General features: G+C 39.9%; 1 protein-coding gene across 4 annotated transcripts in view; it reads right to left on the reverse strand.

Annotated features, from left to right (window-relative positions):
* rnf13 (ring finger protein 13) overlaps positions 1–21,397 on the reverse strand; it is a 52,902-nt gene that overhangs the window by 26,578 nt on the left and 4,927 nt on the right. For 3 of the 4 annotated variants that reach the window (XM_044201072.1, XM_044201071.1, XM_044201073.1), the window contains exon 4: positions 8,127–8,249. In XM_044201072.1, the coding sequence (XP_044057007.1) occupies positions 8,127–8,249 (123 nt within the window). Of the gene's footprint in view, positions 1–831; positions 928–8,126; positions 8,250–21,397 lie in introns of those variants that run through there. The other variant, XM_044201074.1, reaches the window with a different exon arrangement.

Genomic DNA, 21,397 nt, shown 5'->3' on the forward strand with positions numbered 1-21,397 from the left:
TAACACTACACAGCTGCAATTCATGCAACTCACTTCCTTGTGTGTGAGACTATATTGGCACTAAAGGTGTTATAAAGATAACTATAACATATTTTAATTATACTTCTTGCTTGTTTTTGTTGTTATTATTTAACAATGTTTGCTTGGATTTAATTTAAATATTATTCAACAATGACAAAAATGTCAAATGAATAAATGTCTTTTTCTAACAGTGAAGCACTTCATAACCCTGGTTCTGGAAAGTGAGATAGTGAGATTATATATATATCTCCTTAGTTACTTTACTTACCTTCTTCCAACTATGAACATGGTAAAGGTTAGACAACGCCAACCAAATCAGTGCTGAATGTAGGGTGTGTGTGTTCTTGTTATTTTAAGTTTGATCTGTAATTTGAAGTACTGCATTTGTGCATATGTACAGGTTGTGAGTGTGTGTGTGTCCTATAGGCCTAAAAACACTAAGGGAGCCGGCTGAGCTGTTTGTTGCCACAACAACAATTACAACAAACATAACAGCTCAGAAAAACGCCACAGCCACATGAGATATGGCTATTGCCTCTCCCTCTCCCTCTCTCTCTCTCTCTCTCACACACACACGAGCTAGTCATACATCCAGTCAGCCATAGTCATATAGTCATACACTGTCATGAGACTGAGTGAGCATGCACAGGAAGCTAGATCATTGTTTGAATAAAGACTGAGGCCCCTGTGTGTGTGTGTGTGTGTGTGTGTGTGTGTGTGTGTGTGTGTGTGTGTGTGTGTGTGTGTGTGTGTGTGTATAGCTTGGAGGCTGTGAGGTCACTGTGAGGCCGCACAATAAAATGCACTTACTGTAAGGCAGAAGTAGGAAGCAAGGTTAGATGGGAAATTACCAACCACCAGAACAAACGCTGACCAACTCAGGCTGCAGCTGGTAAAAGAAAACTCACACTAGACAATTTTACACTTTACTCGGCAGCTGACTGGACAGATTAGACTGTTACTGAAAAAATAAGGTCCTTGTGACCACTCCCAACTCTTCAAGATCTTTTCAGACATGCTTGATTTGTTCATAATATATTGACGGAGAAGGAGACTGGCATAGCCACACCTAAAGATAAGCTGAGGAACTTTAACCCCCGTCTTTTTTCTTCTTCACTGGATTCCAGCAGCAACATTTCAGTTGGATGGATCGGTTGTCAGTCAATGGCTCTTTGTAAACTGTCAGACACGGATTACATCATTACATGCACCAGATCTTGGTCACTGCAATGTATTTCACTCCAAATGGGGGGAAACTTTAATTTGTGCTGAACAGGAAATTAAACCAGAGATAAAAATACTACAAAAAATTGTGATTACATGAATTACTAAAAGTTAAAACATGGTTAGTAAGTCTGCCTAAATGCTTACATAGCCTCACTGTCTGGACTCACAGACTGGTAAGACTGGTCACAGTCCGCCTCATGCTTGATTTTGATCTGTTAACCATTTTGGGTTTCTCAACCTCATTTTGTTTGAAATAATAATAGAAATATACCGGGTCTACATTTGTAGTAGATATCCAGGTAGCAATTGAAGAGGAAATTCCTTTTTACAAGAATATAAGAGGTTCAAGTTTACAAGTTTCTTGGGTCTTTATTCCTTCACCTGGCTAAGGCTATTATTAGAGGAGGCCCATATTACTTATTTCCATTATTTTATAAAGTATATTCTTTCATGGTTATGTTGTTTTTCTGACAGAGTTGTCAGTGCTCTCAGAGTATGATGTCTGATCTCTGCCCTGCCACAGGAAGTTCACAGCTTCCTGACAGGACAAAAAGCATTTATACCAAACTGGACGTTTAGTCTGAACTGCCATTTGCCAGGCAGGTTTTGGACTGTGTCATAGCATGACCTAGGACACAGATGGGAAGTTTTCCACCAGACAAAAAGCGGTCATCTCTACCAGCCACAAGGGTGCTTTTACACAATACTCTGGTCACTAGCAATAAACAAAACAGGGGGTGTCTAATTCCGAAAGTGGCTATAATCAATATTTTATAATAATAATAATAATAATAATAATAATAATAATAATGTTTTCGGCCGCAGCAGGCAGCGGTTTTCAGTAAAAAAGCTCTAAAAACCCTCTGCACACTAACTGCTCAGCACCAAACAGCAGATAAAAAGTTTCCCCTCGGGGATCAATAAAGTATTTCTGATTCTGATAAACACAGTTAGAGACGAGCTGGTGAAGACAGTGGAGTTTTTTAGCAGCTAAAGAACCAGATATTTCCCTTGAGTTGATACAAAAAAAAGCAATAAGGAGAGAGAATATTGGACTTACATTCATCAGCTGAACACAAACACAACTCCAAATGAATGATAATGTTGCTCCATAACTGCTGGATGTGTAAATTACGCAACTGTTTGCTAACAAGTTCACCATATCAAGTAATAAGATGATGATATGTTCAAAATAAGACGGTGTAGTCCCTCATTCGTCCAGGAGTGTTCTATCGTAGAAAAGGTTTCAGTCGTAGTCATCTGGACACTGTTTTCAGAATCAAGACGTTTCGGCTCCCATCCAATCACAATTGTGAATGACTTCCGGATGGGAGCCGAAACGTCTTGATTCTGAAAACAGTGTCCAGATGACTACGACTGAAACCTTTTCTATGATGATGATATGTTATGATATAAGTGGCTAAAAATGTACCATTACCTCATATTTGTCAGCTGGAGGCACAGTGGCCACCGTTGAGCAAAATGTTCATAGGTTCACTTTAAATTAATGCAATAGATCCCAATAACCCCAGGTTAGATTTATTTAAAACATTTTCCTACCAGCACCCCAATATCTTTTCTTTAAAATCTGTCTTCCAAGTTAATGTAAACAGCCACATAATCACTCCAAAGAAACAAAATATTCATGGACTGAGTTTTAAAGTTGTTTTAACTTAACCCAGTAGACATCCACAGTTTAAATCAATGGAACTAGTGTAAAGACAAGAAGAAATTAATCAAAGAAAACTGATAAAGATGACAGATAGAGGGCAGCAGAGTGAGACTGAATGAGTGAAAGACAGCAAATAAGAGAAAGAGAAGAGGGGATAAACGTGGTTCCACAGAGCTCGACATATCTCATGTTGCATAACTAGGACATTATAACTTAATGTACATAGTCCTGCTGTCTGTGTGTGTGCTATTGGAGGGCAGCAGGGCAACAGAGAGACAATCTGCAAAGAATCTTGCAAAGAACGAAGGGAGGCACGGTGGGAGTGATCATGGGAGGGAGAGGGGAGGAAAGGGGTATTGAGTTTCCTGTTCCCCCCCCATAGAAAGGTCACCAATGGGCCCACCACCCCCAACTCCTCAAAGAATCCCAGTGTACAGGAAGTGCAAACCCTGTCTCTCTAGAGATTTATTTTCTAAAACGAACAGCCATGAAGGAATGCTTTCCTCTCTCTCTGTCACACACACACACACACACGCACACACGCACACACGCACACACGCACACACACAAAGAGCGAGTGTGCCTATTAACACCCCTTAACTTGATCCTCTTCACCCCTCCCCATCTCAAACACTCTCTCTCGACATTCAACCTCCTCTCTGTCATGTTTTATCGCAACACACACACACACACACACACACACACACACACACACACACACACACACACACTCATCATACTCCACGGGTGGAGGAGATAACACTTGAAGGAGGGTTAAGTGGGTGAGTGTCCATTTTTTTGCCCATTACGGCCACAGATCCATTAAAACTCTGGCTGTTGCTCACTGGATGCTAATGGCTAAATGCTATAGAAGAGGCTGTGGAGGGGCAGAAAGAGATGGAAGGCAACGGAACGAAACAGCAGGCATGTTGAGGGTGACACCCCTGCACCACACACACACACACAGACACAGAGAGACACAGGCGAGTGCCTCGTCTCAGTCAAGATGGAATCTATTATTCCTTTGTTTCCCTGCAGCTTCTGGAGGGAACTGAGCAAGAGAGAGGGAGGGAGAGGGGGGTTTCAAGGTAGACAGCTGAATGCTCGCGACAAACTGAGAGAGAGAGAGAGTGTGTGTGTGTGTATGTGTGTGACAGAGGGAGAGAGAAAGACAACAGTACGAGAAAAGACGAAAAAGCAGCTAGGAGAGTGATGGAGAGACAAAGACTGCCAAAGGCAAAGAGAGAGGCAGAGGAAGGGGGTAGCTCTGTGTGTGTGTGTGTCCATGTGATGATGTGTGTAGATATGAGCAATTATTAAGCCAGAGACTAAAGTCAGACTGCACAGACAGACGGTGACTGTGTGTGTGTGTGTGTGTGAGAGAGGGCAAATATAAGGGAGACCAAAGGGAGGAAATCAAGGACTGTGAGTGAGGAAAGAGAGATTGGAAAGGAGATAAATAAAGGAGAGATATAGAAAGACACCCTCCCTAACACACAAACTTCAGACAGCGTCTAGTTTCCATCCTACTGTCAAACCCCAGTTTATTGTAATAATTTTCTAAGTGGGCCTATTTAAACTAGTTTTCATCTTTATGAGTGCTGACAAGAAGTTTAAATATAGGCAGTAAACACATGGATGTATTAAGAGAGCTACATTTGGCACACTGAGTCAGCCCTGCTGCCAATTTGTCCTGGTGGCCAACTGCAGTACTCCAACAAAAAAATTAATTATGGGCCAAAATGTTTACCCATAAATGGCCATTGTAAAGACACATCATTTTGCCTTTATTTTCATTGTGTCAGTGGAGATACTGACAGGAAATGCGGGGGCATGCAACAAAGGTCCCGACCACATCAAACCAGGGACGTTGCGGTTACATGGTGTGCATCTTAACCACTAGGCCTCTGGACACACCCTATTATGATTGTTTAAGCCATGAAGATTAGATATTTGTTAAACTTTCCCACAGCCTGGAAAGCTACTTTTCCTGCGTGAAATAATCTCAATGTAAAGTCTATGGGACGAGTGGCCAGTGAAAGAAACACATGTATGTGTGGTGGGTCGCACAACGTGGTAGCAATCAAGAAAAAGAGAAACATTTTTTGGCGTATGATCTGGAAGAAATGAGCGCCCTCTAGAAAAATCGTATTCAGTTCTCATAACACATCAACTGGTAAGCACAATAAAACAATTACCAAATATTTTTACACTACAGTCAATCAGTTTGTAATTTTAAAGCAAGCTGTTCAAAATTGTTGCCTCACAAGTGACCTTGTGATCTCCTTTCTCACAAGAGCAGATGGTGTGAGGAGTGATTAAAAAAAAAGATCAGACCATGTTTACTTGTCACAGTAAAGCCGACAAACAAACACAGAGAAGAGGTGAAAGTAGCATCATCCTTTTTGCAACAGGAATCAAAAAAGGCTTTACAAGGGACAGTTCACCCCAAAACCAAAAATACATATTTTTCCTCTTACCTGTAGTGCTGTTTATCCATCTAGATTGTTTTGGTGTGAGTTGCCAAGCTTTCGAGAGATATCAACCGTAGAGATGTCTGCATTTTGTGAATTTAATTGGACTATATGGCAATCGGCTTGTGGTGCTCAAAGCGCCAAAAAAATAAATTTGAAAAATTCAACAGCAATAATGTCTCTTTCCAGAAATCATGACCCAGTTACTCAAGATAATCCACAGATTTGTTATGAGCAGTTTCATGTAGGAACTGTTTTGTTTGTACCGACAGTAGAATCTAGATGAATAAATAGCACTACAGGTAAGAGGAAAAATATGTATTTCTGATTTTGGGCTGAACTGTCCCTTTAAAAGGAAATATCCTCTTACTTTCTGCTTTAATTAAAAAGGAGCTGTGAAACTTGTACTGTGGGTCACTGGACAAATCTAAAATAATGACAAATGTCCAAAGTAATCTCTCAATCTGACCAGCAGTCGAAAAAGCATATATTCAATGTGTGATTATATGAAAAATACAAACATAGTGAACTTTTTTTTACCCCTAAAGCCGACTAAAACAACTAATCAATTTGGCCTGAAAGTCAAAGCTTACTTTAAAAGACAAATAGGTGCTGGTGAGAAATGTATTATAGCTTTAATGTGCTGTTTACGAGACAGCTGGAAGAAAAGGTGGTAGAAGGTTACACTCAAAATGCCACCAGACCTAAGCAACAAGAAAATCTGAGTAAACTTCAACAAGTCAAAGCTGCTCCTTTGAGGGTTGCAGGAGGTTAAATGGCAAATCTGGCATAGTTCAGAGAGACTGGTTTGTTTGTTTGTGTGTGTGTGTGTGTGTGTGTGCATGTGTGTGTGTCTGACACACAGCTATGTGGAGTGGAGTCTGGTTCCACTCCAGCAAAGAGAACACCTCACTGCCCTGTCTGTCAACATGTTTCTATGAGTGTGTGTGTGTGTGTGTGTGTGTGTGTGTGATGCATTAAGACCTTATAAGGCTGTATGGCTGCCAATAGAGTGAAAAAAAGAGCGAGAGGGAAGGACAGAATAAAAACGATTGAAAAAGAGGGATAGACAGGAAATGCGAGAGTGAATGAACGGGGGACCAAACAAGAAGGTACAGAGGGAAAAGGTAAGACTGAAAAGTATGAGAGGAAGAGAGACAGAGAGATGGAAAGAGGCAGACAGAAAGATGCCAAGAGGCTGCATGCTTTCCTCTCTTTCACCCCATTACTCATCCCTGCTCTCTCTCTCCTAATCCTGGCTGCCTTTTCTCCCCTCATCTCCTCCCCCGTCCGTTCTATTCTTTCTTCTGTTTTACTCTGAATCCTTGAAAAACAGGAGGTTTAAGATACATTTAGTAATCGAGCTACGCATGGTGTTTCCTGTAAGCAAAAAACTGGAAAAAAACACTGAAACATTTTACTTCAGGCACAAATCATCCTTGGGAATCTGCAGAGGGTGCTGCATTAATAATTCAAACAAGTTTGAAAAATATCTAATCACAGGGGATAAGTAATGTGTTCATTACTGAAGTATCTGGCAACAATTCAGGATGTCTGCTGGTCCTGAAAAAAAAGTCTCTATAGTAAATGTCTTGAAATTCTGAAACAAGAAATGTATCTTCAAGTTCTCCAAAGTCCCTAATAATAAACACTTGTGTTTGTGCCTTATATTTTGTTGTCATCTTCAAGATTTCATTCTTACTGGCATTCACTGCAGGAAACTTGCAGAGGTATTAAAAACTGGTGCAGCAATTTCCATTTCTATGCAAATTAACAATTGACGTGTTTCCTTCAAAACGGCCAATGACCCAGCTTAACTCAAAATCCTGGGTTAATTTATAGCAACTGTGTTTGACTTTTTAACTAAGATTAGATGCTTTGTTAGACTGCTTTTCTATTGGCAGGTCAGTTATAGAGACACCATTATTTTTTACTCTTTTCCATTTCTCCTGTTGAACTAGGTGACACTCCCAACACACACCACCCTCTCTGCGCTGCACATGGCCTGATGCCTCACTTGACGAATGGAGATCAGCTCTCTCCATCTTTCAGCTGCTTCACTGACTTATGAGGCAAACACAACTTTTCAACTCCGCAAATCCAGCATTACACACAAAACTGCAGCAGGGGGAGAAGAAGAAAAAAAAGGGATAGATGCTTGTGCAGGAAATTGTGTTTAGGGAAATGGCCGCTTCCTGTTTTCCTGTCCCAACCAGCTGATCTAAGAGCGTCAGTGAAACTAACTCTGAAACACCACCTACCGATATAAACTCAGCGTGAGGCAACATACATCAGTGTACAGTACCTCGCACACACTGTTATAGTTTTGGCAGCTTGCCCTTATAAATTAAGAGCTGCTGAAATAAATGATGTTTTCAATTACTTCTAGGTATTGCTAAGCACTAAAACGGCATTCACAGTTTCCCAAAAAAATAGAGTTTCACTAAAGAAGCAGTGGAAGCCTGTTAGTGAAATACAAGTGAAATTAATAGGGTCATAATTCACTGTACCAACGATGCAGCACATAGTTTTGGTCAGACTGTCAGTTTCCCTGTTTAGCTATCAGAATAAAATGGTTATGTTATGCTTAGATATAAAGTTAAAATAATTATGTTTAGTTTAAAACTAGAGATGGTTGGGGTTGATTAATAGGTGGGGTGTGGTTTAGTCATGTAGGATTTCCATCTCTGACAATAACTACACACACACACACCAACCAATGTAAACACTACCTTGATGTCAAAGTTGCAGTCGAAGCGCTTGATGAGGACGATGAAGGCGCCCGTCAAGTTGTCCCTCGGAGGGGGCTCGATGGGCTGGCACGCATTTTCTGGTCGCGCCCCAATCAGGAAGCCCTGAGGGGATGACATCATCATGGTGAGAGAAATACATGAGTGACTTACATCGAAGTTGAACCAAATGTCATTTCTTGGAAGTCAAACAGAAAATGAGGAGTCAAATGAGGAATCTTTTTCCAAAATAAGATATCTATTATTTATAGAAAGCACTATCTAGCACTAAAAAGAAATCATACAACACAATTGAACTTTATTATGCAACTTGTATAAAGAGCAGACTTTGGTTGACAAACTGAAAACCCTTTTACAAAAATGATCCTCTGTATTCAAACTGTTGTGTTTTTCAGACCAAAAACAGATAAAAAGAAAACGTAATAATGAGTAACTACTATATTGCTGACAAAGTAATGACCTTGTTTCACATTTATTCAGTTTCATTCATCCATGCATCAGAGCTTGTGTCCTCAAATATCAATAAATAAAAAGCTACACTGGAGCAGTTAGGGGTTAACTGTTTTGCTGAAGGGCACTTTAACAGGAATTAATGTGTGCTGATTCAAAGTGACATTAAGGGTCATTAGCTTACTTTATCACACCTCTGAGGTACCACTGGTCATATCAGGATAACATATAACAGGATTTGCTAGTTTTGTCAGTGTTCATTTTGATTTATGTTGATAGTTGATGGACTGTAGGCAAGTCACTAGCTGAAAATCATTTTTTAAAATCACAATACATCACAACAGCTTCATAGCTACATGACAAGTCATCCGCGCTGAAGATCAAGATTCTTTCTGCGTTTCTAAAAACCTTTTCAGAGTAGATCGCAGTCCTTTCCAAGATATGATCACACTGTTTTGTCAGATTTTTATGACCTGCTTAGTGAGCCTGCATACTGTTATAGTGGCTAGACACAGTTACATCCCAGTTTCAGCTCCCTGACCCAAAGTCTGAGCAGCGCCTTCTTTGTTCAACCCCCCTGCTGCTCTCAGATTAACAACATCCATCACAACCACAGATGAAAAACTAACAAGAAAAAAACACAACAAAAAAAACAAGATGCCGAGTGGCAGTTGTGCTGCAGCCCCAGATGTAATACTGGCAAATCAAACATAAATTTAACATGGTAATGCATGCATAATGAATACAGAACTTTCCACTGGAATGAAGAATATTACTGATGCATAAAAATGAAGTGTGTGTGTGTGTGTGTGTGTGTGTGTGTGTGAGAGAGAGAGAGAGAGAGAGAGAGTCCCTGTGCATGCTGGTGTTTTCAGTTGGTCAGGGTCTCAGTTTGCCCTGAAAAACTCTGGCCCTTGTATTTCCCATCTCTCTTTCTCTCTCTGCTGCTTCCTGCCTTAGTCCCATTTCCAACAACAGCTTTTGAAGTGACTGATGAGAGGGAGATAGTGAGAAGAGAGAGAGAGTTAGACAGAGAGGCTGACAGAGTGATAAAGGGACGGAGAACAAAGGCGAAAACAGCAAAAGATACAAATATGGAAGCAAAGGGCATCAGAGACCCACTGAAATGCAGACAAAAGAGGAAAACCAGAAAAAACAGATGGAGAAAGACCAAAATAGAAAGGTGAAGACAAAAAGAGGCAGACAGATGGTGAGAAAAGAGAAGGAGCAAAGAACCAGAGCAGATAAATGGAGAAGAGATGATGAAAGGAAAACACCCAAGAGATGAGGAGTGAGGGACCTGATGTGAGATACATTTCTAAACCTCTGCTGCTCTTATACATACACCACTGTGTGTGTGTGTGTGTGTGTGTGTGTGTGTGTGTGTCAGAGGCAGGGTGGTAGGCAGGAAGTGTGGACTGCTGTGGGACTCTGCCGCCACTTTCAGCTCCCTCTCTCTCTCCTAAAGCCAATGCTTTAAAAAAACCCAGCCCATATATAAAGGAGAGTCAGCACTTTCTCTCTCTCTCTCACACACACACACTGTGAGTGCATCTTGCTGGCTGCCACACTAACATGACTCCAAAACAGCAGCTGAGCCACATATGGAAAATGACCACAGTGACACATTGCATTTACTAACAAGCCGAACCATACCGCACAACAGAAGAGACAAAGTCGCTGACTGAATGCACTGCCTGGTGGTAGTAAAACATTAATAAGATTTGACGCATGAAAGGTCAAATTCAGGGATCATCTGTGAAATCTCACATTGGGGAGGAGGAACATGTGAGGAATCACCCACCGCCCAACACCACCGTCACCTCTGGCTGCCTCCTCCAGTGCAGCTCTGCCTTGCTGCTAAATGACGTCACTGTGCTACTGCCTTACATTCCTCCTCTTGACTTTGAAACCAGTGGCAAGAGCGCCCTCTGTTGGGTAGAAAAAAACATCTAAAGAAACACGTGCCAGAACTGCAGAATGCAGAGGACAGCACGGTGAAAAACAGGAAATGACTGTGGAAGGAGTGGAAATCCTGAAAATGTAGACTGAAAGGAGACGTAGATAAAATGCTGTCTGCGCACGGATATCACTTTAAAACACCAAAAGACTCATCTAATACCACCATAAACTGATTATATAATCCCACTGCTCTGTCAAACTTCAAGCTGGGTGACATAGGGCTTTTTTGTGTAACAATATTAATATTAATATTTTTTTTCATCTTGTGTTACCTTTACTCTGAATATGAGGTTCTGTTGTCCGCATGTGCCAGGATGAATTTATGCCCCTATGTAACCCGTGAGTATGATCTAAACCCAACATCACTAGGACAAATTCCTGTGCATGCATTGTACTTGGGAAATAAAGACACAGTGGAGGAAAAAGACTATAAACCTATAAACCAGCTCCCAGAGAATGCCTGTGTTGTAACGATACCAAACTGAATTCCCCGTTATTGCATTAGTCTTGAGCCAAGGTGTCAAAGTTTAGGAAAACACCAAATGAGGACAAATTATTCATCAAGCATGTGATGCTGAAGTAGTTTAGTTCACATATGATCAGTCGTGACACATTTGCGCAATTAAATAGTGGCGAGTGACAGAGAGAAGGGGAAAGACTGTGGTGAGAAACATGACATTTAACTGGGTTGAGATCTGGTCACTGTAATGGCCATAGCATTTTATTCACATCATTTTCATACTCACCAAACAGTTCAGTGAGCCCTGTGCACGGAAGCATTTGATATGGTTCTCCATCCTTTTATTCAGATTTTTCCTTTAATTTCTCATGAGGCCATACATTTCTGTGTCACTTAAAACTGAGTCGACGACCCCCTATGACTGAATGAATGTAACTGATAGCGAAAATACTTAATTATATAATGACAGTGACAAAGAAACAGATTGGTCATGGCATGGCAATACCTGATCAACTTCAGCCATTTTTACCAAGTAAACATTTTGAGATAAAGTCTAAAAATTGTTAGTTTACTAATAGTTTACAAGTCTACAGATTGCTTTTTTCTTTTGGCTCTCATGGTGTTCCCAGAAGTGTATATTAAAAGGTTGACTGCAACCTGACCTGATATTAATGTTCTGAGTGTCTAATTCAGTGATAGATTCCCTTCACCATATATTGGGGGGTTGATTTAGAAGTGAATATTGTTGATATTAACAATTAAAGCAGCTACAAGGAGTTTTTAACTGGTTATGAAACAGTCTCAATTTAATACTGATGCCTCTATATGATATACATAAGCAAACGAGACCATCAGCGAGATGATTGGCTATTTCTATATAAGCATTCTCAATGCCTGTCACCGGGTCCGACTCCCCGCAAAATCAGACTAAACGATTAAGGGCATGCAGACCGAAAGAGCCTATGTTTACATTTTTTCAGGCAAAGTTTTGCAATGAGTAGTATATTAGCCAGTTAAAAGGAAGTAGGAGGAGATTTTTCTTTAGAGAATTTTATTTTTGACGATATTTTTTATGGTTATGGCTGATACTGGGGCAGGATCAGCAAATAGAAAAAGAAAAGAATTGACCAAAGGACAAAAAAAAGGGGACAGTGATAGAGCACAGGCGATAACTTTAGCTTTCTCAACAAAATTACCATTACTGAGCAACCAAATCTGTTAGTTGCAGGCTTACATGTAACCAAGGTGTATGAACTAAAAGTTTACTTTGTTTCACCATCGTCATATTACAGTTATTAATCTTACATAGCCACAAATAGATACATTACGTCGTCGCTATGCATCCTGCAAATAGCTGTGCTTAAAAAAAGAAAAATATTAAAAATAAGTTGCAGTTTTCTTTCACTCGCTTCCATAACAAATGCACGCACTAGCCAGATCAAGATCTTTACGACATGAGGTAGTGGTGCTCATGGGAAATGCAGTCTTCATTTTGGGAAACACTACCTTTTGTCCATAGGGGCCGCCAAAAAGCAACACAAAATGAGAATCAGTGCAAAAATATGATTAAAAAACCCAAGTCAAGCTGCAAATACAGTGCTTAAAAGGGACAGTTCACCCCAAAACCAAAAATACATATTTTACCTGTAGCGTTATTTATGCATCTACATTGTTTTGGTGTGAGTTGTCGAGTTTTCGAGATATCGGCCATAGAGATATCTGCATTTTTTTAATTTAAAAAAATATATATAATGGGACTATATAGCACTCGGCTTGTGGTGCTCAAAGTGCCAAAAAAACGTGAAAAACAGCAATGTCTCTTTCCAGAAATCATGACCCGGTTACACAAGATAATCCACAGATTTGTTGTGAGCAGTTTCATGTATGGACTATTTTCTTTCTACAGATAGTTCTCTCACTTTATTCTGGGATTTTCTGTTGTTGCAGAATTCTAAAGAGGAAGGAGGGGGAGATTTCTCTGGTGGACTATTCCAAATTACTGCACAGCAATCACACTTAATCCTGTCACTAAACATCGCACTATAGGGCTTGTTTGCAGATTTGCTCTGGGTTCAGATAGGGAAAAACAGAGGAATCAGTAACTCACTCTAGCCTGACTGGGGCTTCCTGTAAGCAGATTAAAGCTTGTGTGACCGCACACTCAGATTCAACAATCTTCAGATTCTCCACTTTCACTTGCCTAAACCACTTCAAAACCTCCTACCTTATGCATGTCCACAACAGGAAGTAGGTGAAGCTACAGAGCTTGTCAGACAGACAAATAGACTAACTATACCCTGCTTTGCTCTCTGTACCCAGAAGTTTTCATCAATACATTACACTATAATCATAATATTTGAGTATATATTATAATTATATATAATATATTTGTTCTGAGGCATTGACCCTTGACATTCTTACTGAAACTTATCCCAGCACTGTACTCGAGCTGGATAGGAATGCCATTGAAATGGGGCACCTACAGTCTAAATATAAAAAATGTGGGTTTGTTTCTGGATCACATATTAGACTGGCTGAGAAAATGTGGGTGGGAAAAGTGAACAAGAAATAACTGAAACTATCTTGTAAAGCTAGTTAGTCACCAGGACACTGACAGGAATGTTCAATATCTGCTGCAAAACTGCTATTATTACACTACATTTACCAGAACCTGGCACAAGACAAGTGACTCATGCAGGAGCATTAAGTAACCACATTAGTGCTTCATCTCAATGACAAACAATTAATTCAATTCAATTTTTTTTACATAGCGCCAGTTCATAACAGAAGTTATCTCATTGCACTTTTCCTATAGAGCAGGTCAGACTGAGTAAGCGTTTGGCGACAGTGGCAAGAAGAAACTTCCTTTAAGAGGTAGAAACCTTGGACAGAACCAGACTCAATGGTGGCATGCTAGGTTTTTTTTTTTTTTTGGGGGGGGGTGCAAATACCACCTAGAATTTTTAAAATAGTAGAAATGTAATTGTAGTGTTAATATTAATAAATTAATAATAATAGCAATGACAGCTATAGGAAAAATAATGTCAGTATTAGTAACAGAGCCAATAACAACAACTGTAGTAGCAGTTGTCGAGCAGGAACACTGGGGCAGCAAGTGGCCCACAACCACAGATCCAGTCTCTGCAGCTCCGGAGGCAGAAATACCTGCTGAAAGTGACAGAAGGAGAGAGGAGAGAAATGACAGGCAGTAATGGGATAAAAATGCATACAGATGGAGAGAAGGATAGAGGAAAGAGGTGCATCATGGGAAGTCTCCCAGCAGTCTAGGCCTATAGCAGCATAACTAAGAGATGGTTCAGGGCTCACCTGAGCCAGCCCTAACTATAAGCTTTATCAAAGAGGAAAGTCTTAAGCCTACTCTTAAATGTGGAGATGGTGTCCACCTCCCAAACCCAAACTGGGACCTGATTCCACAGCTCAATAGCTGAAGGCTCTGGCTCCCATTCTACTTTTGGAGCTCTAGGAGCCACAAGTAACCCTGCATTGTGGGAGCGCCATATTCTAGTTGGGTAATAAGGTATTATGAGATCTTTAAGATACAATGGTGCCTGACCATTAAGAGCTTTGTAGGTGAGGAGAAGGATTTTAAATTCTGTTCTGGATTTTATAGGGAGCCAGTGCAGAGAAGCTAATATTGGAGAAATATGATCTCTTTTCCTAGTTCTTGTCATTACATGTGCCGCAGCATTCTGGATCAACTGGAGAGACTTAAGGGACTTATTCGGGCAGCCTGATAATAAGGAATTGCAATAGTCCAACCTAGAAGGAACAAATGCATGGACTAGTTTTTCTGCATCATTTTGAGACAGGATGTGCCTGATTTTTTGCAAGATTACGTAGGTGAAAGAAGGCAGTCCTTGAAGTTTGTTTCATGTGGGAATTAAAGGATAAATCCTGATCAAAGATAACTCCGAGGTTCCTTACGGTGGTGCTGGAGGCCAGGGTAATGCCATTTAGAGTAAATATATCTTTAAATAATGTGTCTCGGAGGTGTTTGGGGCCAAGTACAATAACTTCAGTTTTGTCTGAGTTTAACAATAGAAAATTGCAGGTCACCCAGGTCTTTATGTCCTAAAGGCATGCTTGAAGTTTAGCTAACTGGTTAGTTTCATCTGGCTTGATCGATAGATATAATTGGGTATCATCCGCATAACAGTGAAAGTTTATGGAGTGTTTCCTAATAATATTGCCTAGAGGAAGCATATATAAAAGGTGAATAGAATCGGTCCAAGCACAGAACCTTGTGGAACTCTGACTAACTTAAGCGTGCACAGAGGACTCACCGTTAACATGTACAAATTGAGATCGATCTGACAAATAGGATTTAAACCAGCTTAGTGCAGTTTCTTTAATGCCAATTAAATGTTCCAGTCTCTGTAATAGGATGTGATGATCAATGGTGTTGAACGCAGCACTAAGATCTAACAAGACAAGTACAGAGACCAGAAGTCCATCGTCTGATGCAATTAAAAGGTCATTTTAATTTTCACCAGTGCTGTCTCTGTGCTATGATGCACTCTACATCCTGACTGAAAATCCTCAAATAAACTATTGTTATATAGAAAGTCAAACAACTGTTGGTAAGTGCTGTCTCGAGGATCTTAGAGAGAAAGGGAAGGTTAGATATAGGTCTATAGTTGGCTAAAACCCCTGGATCAAGAGTGGGCTTTTCAAGAAGCGGTTTAATTACAGCTACTTTAAAGGATTGTGGTACATAACCTGTTAATAAAGACAGACCGATCATATCCAGTAAAGAAGTGCTAACTAAGGGTAAAACATCTTTAAGCTGCCTAGTTGGAATGGGGTCTAAGAGACAGGATGATGGCTTAGATGAATTAATCGTCAAAGTTAGTTGAAGAAGGTCAATAGGAGCAAAGCAGTCAAAATATATATCAGGTTTTACAGTTATTTCTAAGGTTCCTGTGTTTGATAATAAGTATGTACTGGTTGAAGGCAGGACTTGATGAAATTTTTCTCTAATAGTCAAAATTTAATCATTGAAGAAACTCATGAAGTCGTTACTACTGAGGGCTATAGGAATACATGGTTCAATAGAGCTATGACTCTCTGTCAGCCTGGCTACAGTGCTGAAAAGAAACCTGGGGTTGTTTTTATTTTCTTCTATTAATGATGAGTAGTAAGCTGCTCTGGCATTACGGAGGGCTTTCCTATATGTTTTAAGACTATCTTGCCAGACTAAACAAGATTTTTCCAGGTTGTTGGAATGCCATTTCCTTTCAAGTTTTCGTGATGTTTGCTGTAATTTGCGGGTTTGGGGGGTTATACCATGGAGCTAACCTTCTTTGTTTTATCTTCTTTTTTAGAGGAGCGATAGAATCGAGTGTCATTCGCAATGAGCCTGCAGCACTATCCACTAGATGGTCAATTTGGGAGAGGCTGCAATTTGCATGGGAGTCCTCGGTTATATTGAGACATAATATTGAATTAAATGCAGATGGGATCGCTTCCTTGAATCTAGCCATAGCAATATCAGATAGACATCTAGAGTAAGTGTTTTTGCCTAATGGCATGTAGTCCAGTTCAAAAGTTATTAAATAATGGTCTGATAAAGAAGGAATCTGTGGAAAGACTATTAAATGTTTAATTTCAATGCCGTATACCAGAACAAGGTCGAGGGTGTGGTTAAAACAGTGAGTGGCTTCATGTACACTCTGACAAAAGCCAATCGAATCTAATAATGAGATAAATGCAGTACTAAGGCTATCATTTTCAACGTCCACATGAATATTGAAATCACCTACAATAGTTACTTTATCTGTTTTAAGGACTGTTTTAAAAACTCTGAGAATTCAGATAAAAATTCAGAACAAGGACCAGGAGCGTGGTACACTATAACAAATAGAATTGGCTGTCGTGTTTTCCAGGTTGGGTGTGAAAGACTAAGAACAAGGCTTTCGAATGAGTTATAATTTAGTTTAGGTTTAGGGTTGATTAATAGGCTGAATGAAACTGAGACAATCCCTTATAACTTCCTTTTAGTGTCAACATTTCCCCTCTTAAATGTTGACACAGTGGATGTGCATATGAGCATGTTTAAGCAGACAACTGGTTTTATTATTTGCTGAATCCAAAAGGATGAACAATGTTTGTTATTACACCTTTGGCCTACAGCAAACAGAAGTGTTTCTTAAAGTGGAGTCCAGGGACCTTCAGTGGTCCTTGAAGGCCTTCCAGGTTTTCCAAGTTTAATTTCAATACATCTGAGCATGGAAGTACATTATTGACCTTGGGAACAGTATGTGTGACAACATAATCTCTAAGGTCCACTTACAGGCTTTTTCTGAGCTTTAATTTTCATTCAAAGCTTCATATGATGACACCTGTTCAATGTGCCGATGAAGACCCCTGACTTTGGTGAATAGCTACGAAAAAGCTAGTAAGTCTTTGACTTGAGATTATTTTGTCTAAATTTCATTGCAATTTAATTCACTTGAAATGAGCAAATGCAGTGGGTTACACACAGGGCTAACACAGACAGACAACCATTCACCCACAATCACATCTATGGGCAATTCAATTTGAGTCTTAACCTAAACTGCATGTCTTTGAATTGTGGGAGGAAACTGGAGCAACCAGCGGAAACTAATGCAAGCACAGAGGAAACAAGAAAAAAATGCTTGATATACAAGTACCCACTCAAAGTATACAGCCTCCACATGCGCAATGTCACATATTTCACTCAAAATGCGATACTCAAGGCTAGATGTGACATGGGAGAAGTGTTTCCTGCCGCCTCTTTCCTGTCAACTCTTCCAACAAACAAAACAACTTAAATCAAATTTTTGTCTATTTCAGATTCTGAGGAAATAACTGCAGAGAGGTTTGTGCAAAATTTGGTATTTACCAACTGATAGGAGGAAGTCCATTCTGCTGCTGCTTAAGTAACAAAATTAATCAGCTACTCAGAAATATTTTGAAGCAGTATTAGAAGTAGTGATTGTTCATCTGTTTTGTGATTTCTGGACAATTACTCACATAGAAACCAGGCTTTAATGGTACACGAAAAGGAATACTTATATTTTTTACATATTTTACAGGGTAAGTGTCTACTTCAGAGACTTTAACACTGGTCAAACCCAGGCATCTTCCACTTTGCTGCACCATCCAAACCACAAAGACTTTCCAAAGGAAACCCAATGCATTTCTTCTCAGACTGCGTCTACAGATCAGTCTATAATTATGGAAGTGAAAGTGGGAACAAAAATGGAATAAATGTGCCAAGTGGTGTGTCGAGAATTTACTGTGAAAAGTTATTTTAAGATGGGTATCGATTCTTGGCCAGTATCATATCTGAATAAACAATCACAATGCTGAATCTTGTCTACATAGTTTGTTGCCAGATCCTCTGCCATTACTCTTTCTTACTGTTCCTACTGCAATTAAGGCTCAATAGTAGTTATTTCATGTGAATCTTTAAACAATCGTAGTACGGCTGCAGCAAAATATTGCAGAACCTTTATGCTCTACAATCAAAATGTTCACATCCCTGTGTCCTAAATTTGAATTCATGCATACAGTTTACAAAATGTGTTACATCAGTACGACGGGTCTACAATAACTTTGTGACCTAACAGGGGAACTGATTTTCCCGACTGTTCAAACAATTAAAGAACAGTTTTTATGATGCAAATCTATGTTTTTGTAAGTTTTCATCAGTCGCCATATCAAGTTGCTATTGCCCAATTTATCAACATATACTTCTCTGCAGTGTCCATCCCATTCATTCAAATATTGACTGGGACATACAGTGTAAAACGCTTTCTGTCTTAAAATCAAAGACACAGAGTGTGAATTCTTTTTGACTTTAATTTCAAATAGGCAAGTTCTGTTTTGCTACATTTGAATTCCACCTTTATCTCCAAAAACAAACTACTAATATGTACAAGTCAGAAATCAAACAAATCTGTTGCATATGGTGGGTGTTCACAGGCTTGCAGTGGCCTTGCGTTGAGACCCTGAAGCAACTGTAAAGAGCCCTGTAAAGAGGTTGTGTAAGAGGAAACAGGGAGGGCCCTGTTTGAAGCCACGTTCCCTGTGGGGAATCCTCAGGAGACAAACAGGCTTGTGCTGCCTTGTGATGCCAGAGGTTTCTCCAGCTTATACAGCTGCAGCACTGCAAAGCTACAACATTTGAAGTGAGTTTATCTCATAATGAAAATATATATACACACACACACATTTCATATTCACAGACTACTTTAATTCATAACTACTTTAATTCACTTTTAGTTAAAAAAAGGTGCTCTTTCTCTTTGTTTTGTAGAAATCTAAATGGCATCAGACACTGCAAAATATCTAGACATATCTGCAGTGTATGCATGGTGAGGAGTTGGATTTTTCCACTTTTTCTGTGAATTTGTCACATTGACCAAAAGGTATTATCACTGTTGGACAAACAAGGCAAATCTTCAGCTTGTCCAGTAAGGAAGGTGAGAAGTTCTTCTCGACTCCTCCTTAATCTTTGATAACGTGGTTGTATTCTTACATTAAAACCTTGCCAGCTGCAAATCACAGCTGTTGTCTGTAACAGCTCGCTGCCAAACTCACTCAGACAGAGGCAGACATAGGCAGGGCAGTAACTTTAGATTGGACGGATTGAGTTTAGCCCTCAGGGACTAGGGCAGCATGTCTGCATGGCACACAGCCTCTCTGCCCCAGCTTGACAGCAGAGGTGAAAATAAGTTGCAGAGACTAAATGTGAATTTAAGACAGAGAGCCGGTAACAGAGAGACTAAGCCATTTCTCAGCTTTCATAACACAAAATCTTACATAAGACTAATAAGCTCTCTCTCTCTCTCTCACACACACACACACACACACACACACACACACACACACACACACACACAGCAACATGACTGTGTGCAATAATCCCTGCTGTTTGCCTGGATTTAGGTGACCATTCAGAACAGCCTACCTTTGTTATGGCCCATATCAACAAACATGAATACATATACATGTAATAAACTTTTTTTCTCACCACAGTGATTAAAGCATGCATACTAGCAGTTCTGCAGTTAACACCCGTGGCCTATATATATTTTGGCTAACATGCACCCCTTTTGCTGTTAGCCACATTTCCATACAGTTGGGATACCCGTACCCATAGCCAACTGTGAGCAAGAGTGATCACAGCATGTTATGCAGGCATGGCACGAGTGGTTTCCTATAAAGGTGGGAACAACATGGTGAAAGGTGCCACTACAATAGTTAACCAGTGGAAAGATTTAACTATGAAATATTTTTAATAGTTAAATCTAATGATAGTCCCCATTAATATGTCTAAAGAGAGAGAGGTACAACGTGCAGCAAAGGTCCTCAGTCTGAATCAAACTGGAGATGTTGCAGTTACATGGTATGTGCCTTTACCACTAGGTTACCGGGCACCCCAACTTTCCACTCATTAATTAACACACATATACAAACAGGTATGTCTTGCTATGATGACCTTGAGTAAATAAATGAATTAATTCATTCTTTCTTTCTTTGAACCTCAAGTAACCTGCTGAAGTGTAAACTGGCCAAACTCCCTTAAAAAGTGCTTATTCTGAAATTCTAAAACTGTAAATTGTCAGAATTTTTCATTTATTCTAGAAAATGATTTAAAGACCGGTGGCATGCCCATTGCTGTCCCATGACTTTCTGTTTAAAATAGGCAGTAGCAAATGGGAAATAGAAACACTCCCAAGGGTGTGTTCACCTTTAGAGTCTTCAAACTTCATGGTGTGAGACCGATGCTAACAACCATCTCAACCAGAGCCTTGATTCCTAAAATATAGCATGGGGTCACAACTCGTGACAAAGCCAAAATGATGCTGTGGGACAGCCATAGTGGTGTAATGATGCTAAACATAGCATCCTTAAATTCAGATGAGTGGCACTAACTATGAATGTCCAAATAAACAGTACTTAACCTGCACATATACACAAACACAAAACAAGGCACAAAGTATTTTGCCATCGGCTTGCTTCTGTGCCCCAAAAGCCTTTGTACAACAACAACTGGGCTCTTGACTGTGAGGAACGCCACAATGACCAGCTTAGATAGCAGACATGAATCATCCCTTCTGTTTGTGAGCTTTGTGGATCAACCAGTGTGCGGGTGGCTGGGTGGGGGGTGGCACACAGAAACCTCACAACAACACACATTATGACAATATTCAACACACAGCAGTAATGTTTGGGAGCAGTTTCATTACATGCTATTAAACTTTGATGTACATGTATAATGTGTGCAACACATATATTGACTTGAAAACCATCTTGTATGTCTTTCAAAATTGACTCTGATTTCTGTTGTTCACACACACATTACTAATGTAAATAAATCTTTACCAGC

The sequence above is a fragment of the Siniperca chuatsi genome, linkage group LG6 (genome assembly GCF_020085105.1).
Source record: "Siniperca chuatsi isolate FFG_IHB_CAS linkage group LG6, ASM2008510v1, whole genome shotgun sequence".
In the NCBI taxonomy this organism is placed as follows: domain Eukaryota; kingdom Metazoa; phylum Chordata; class Actinopteri; order Centrarchiformes; family Sinipercidae; genus Siniperca; species Siniperca chuatsi.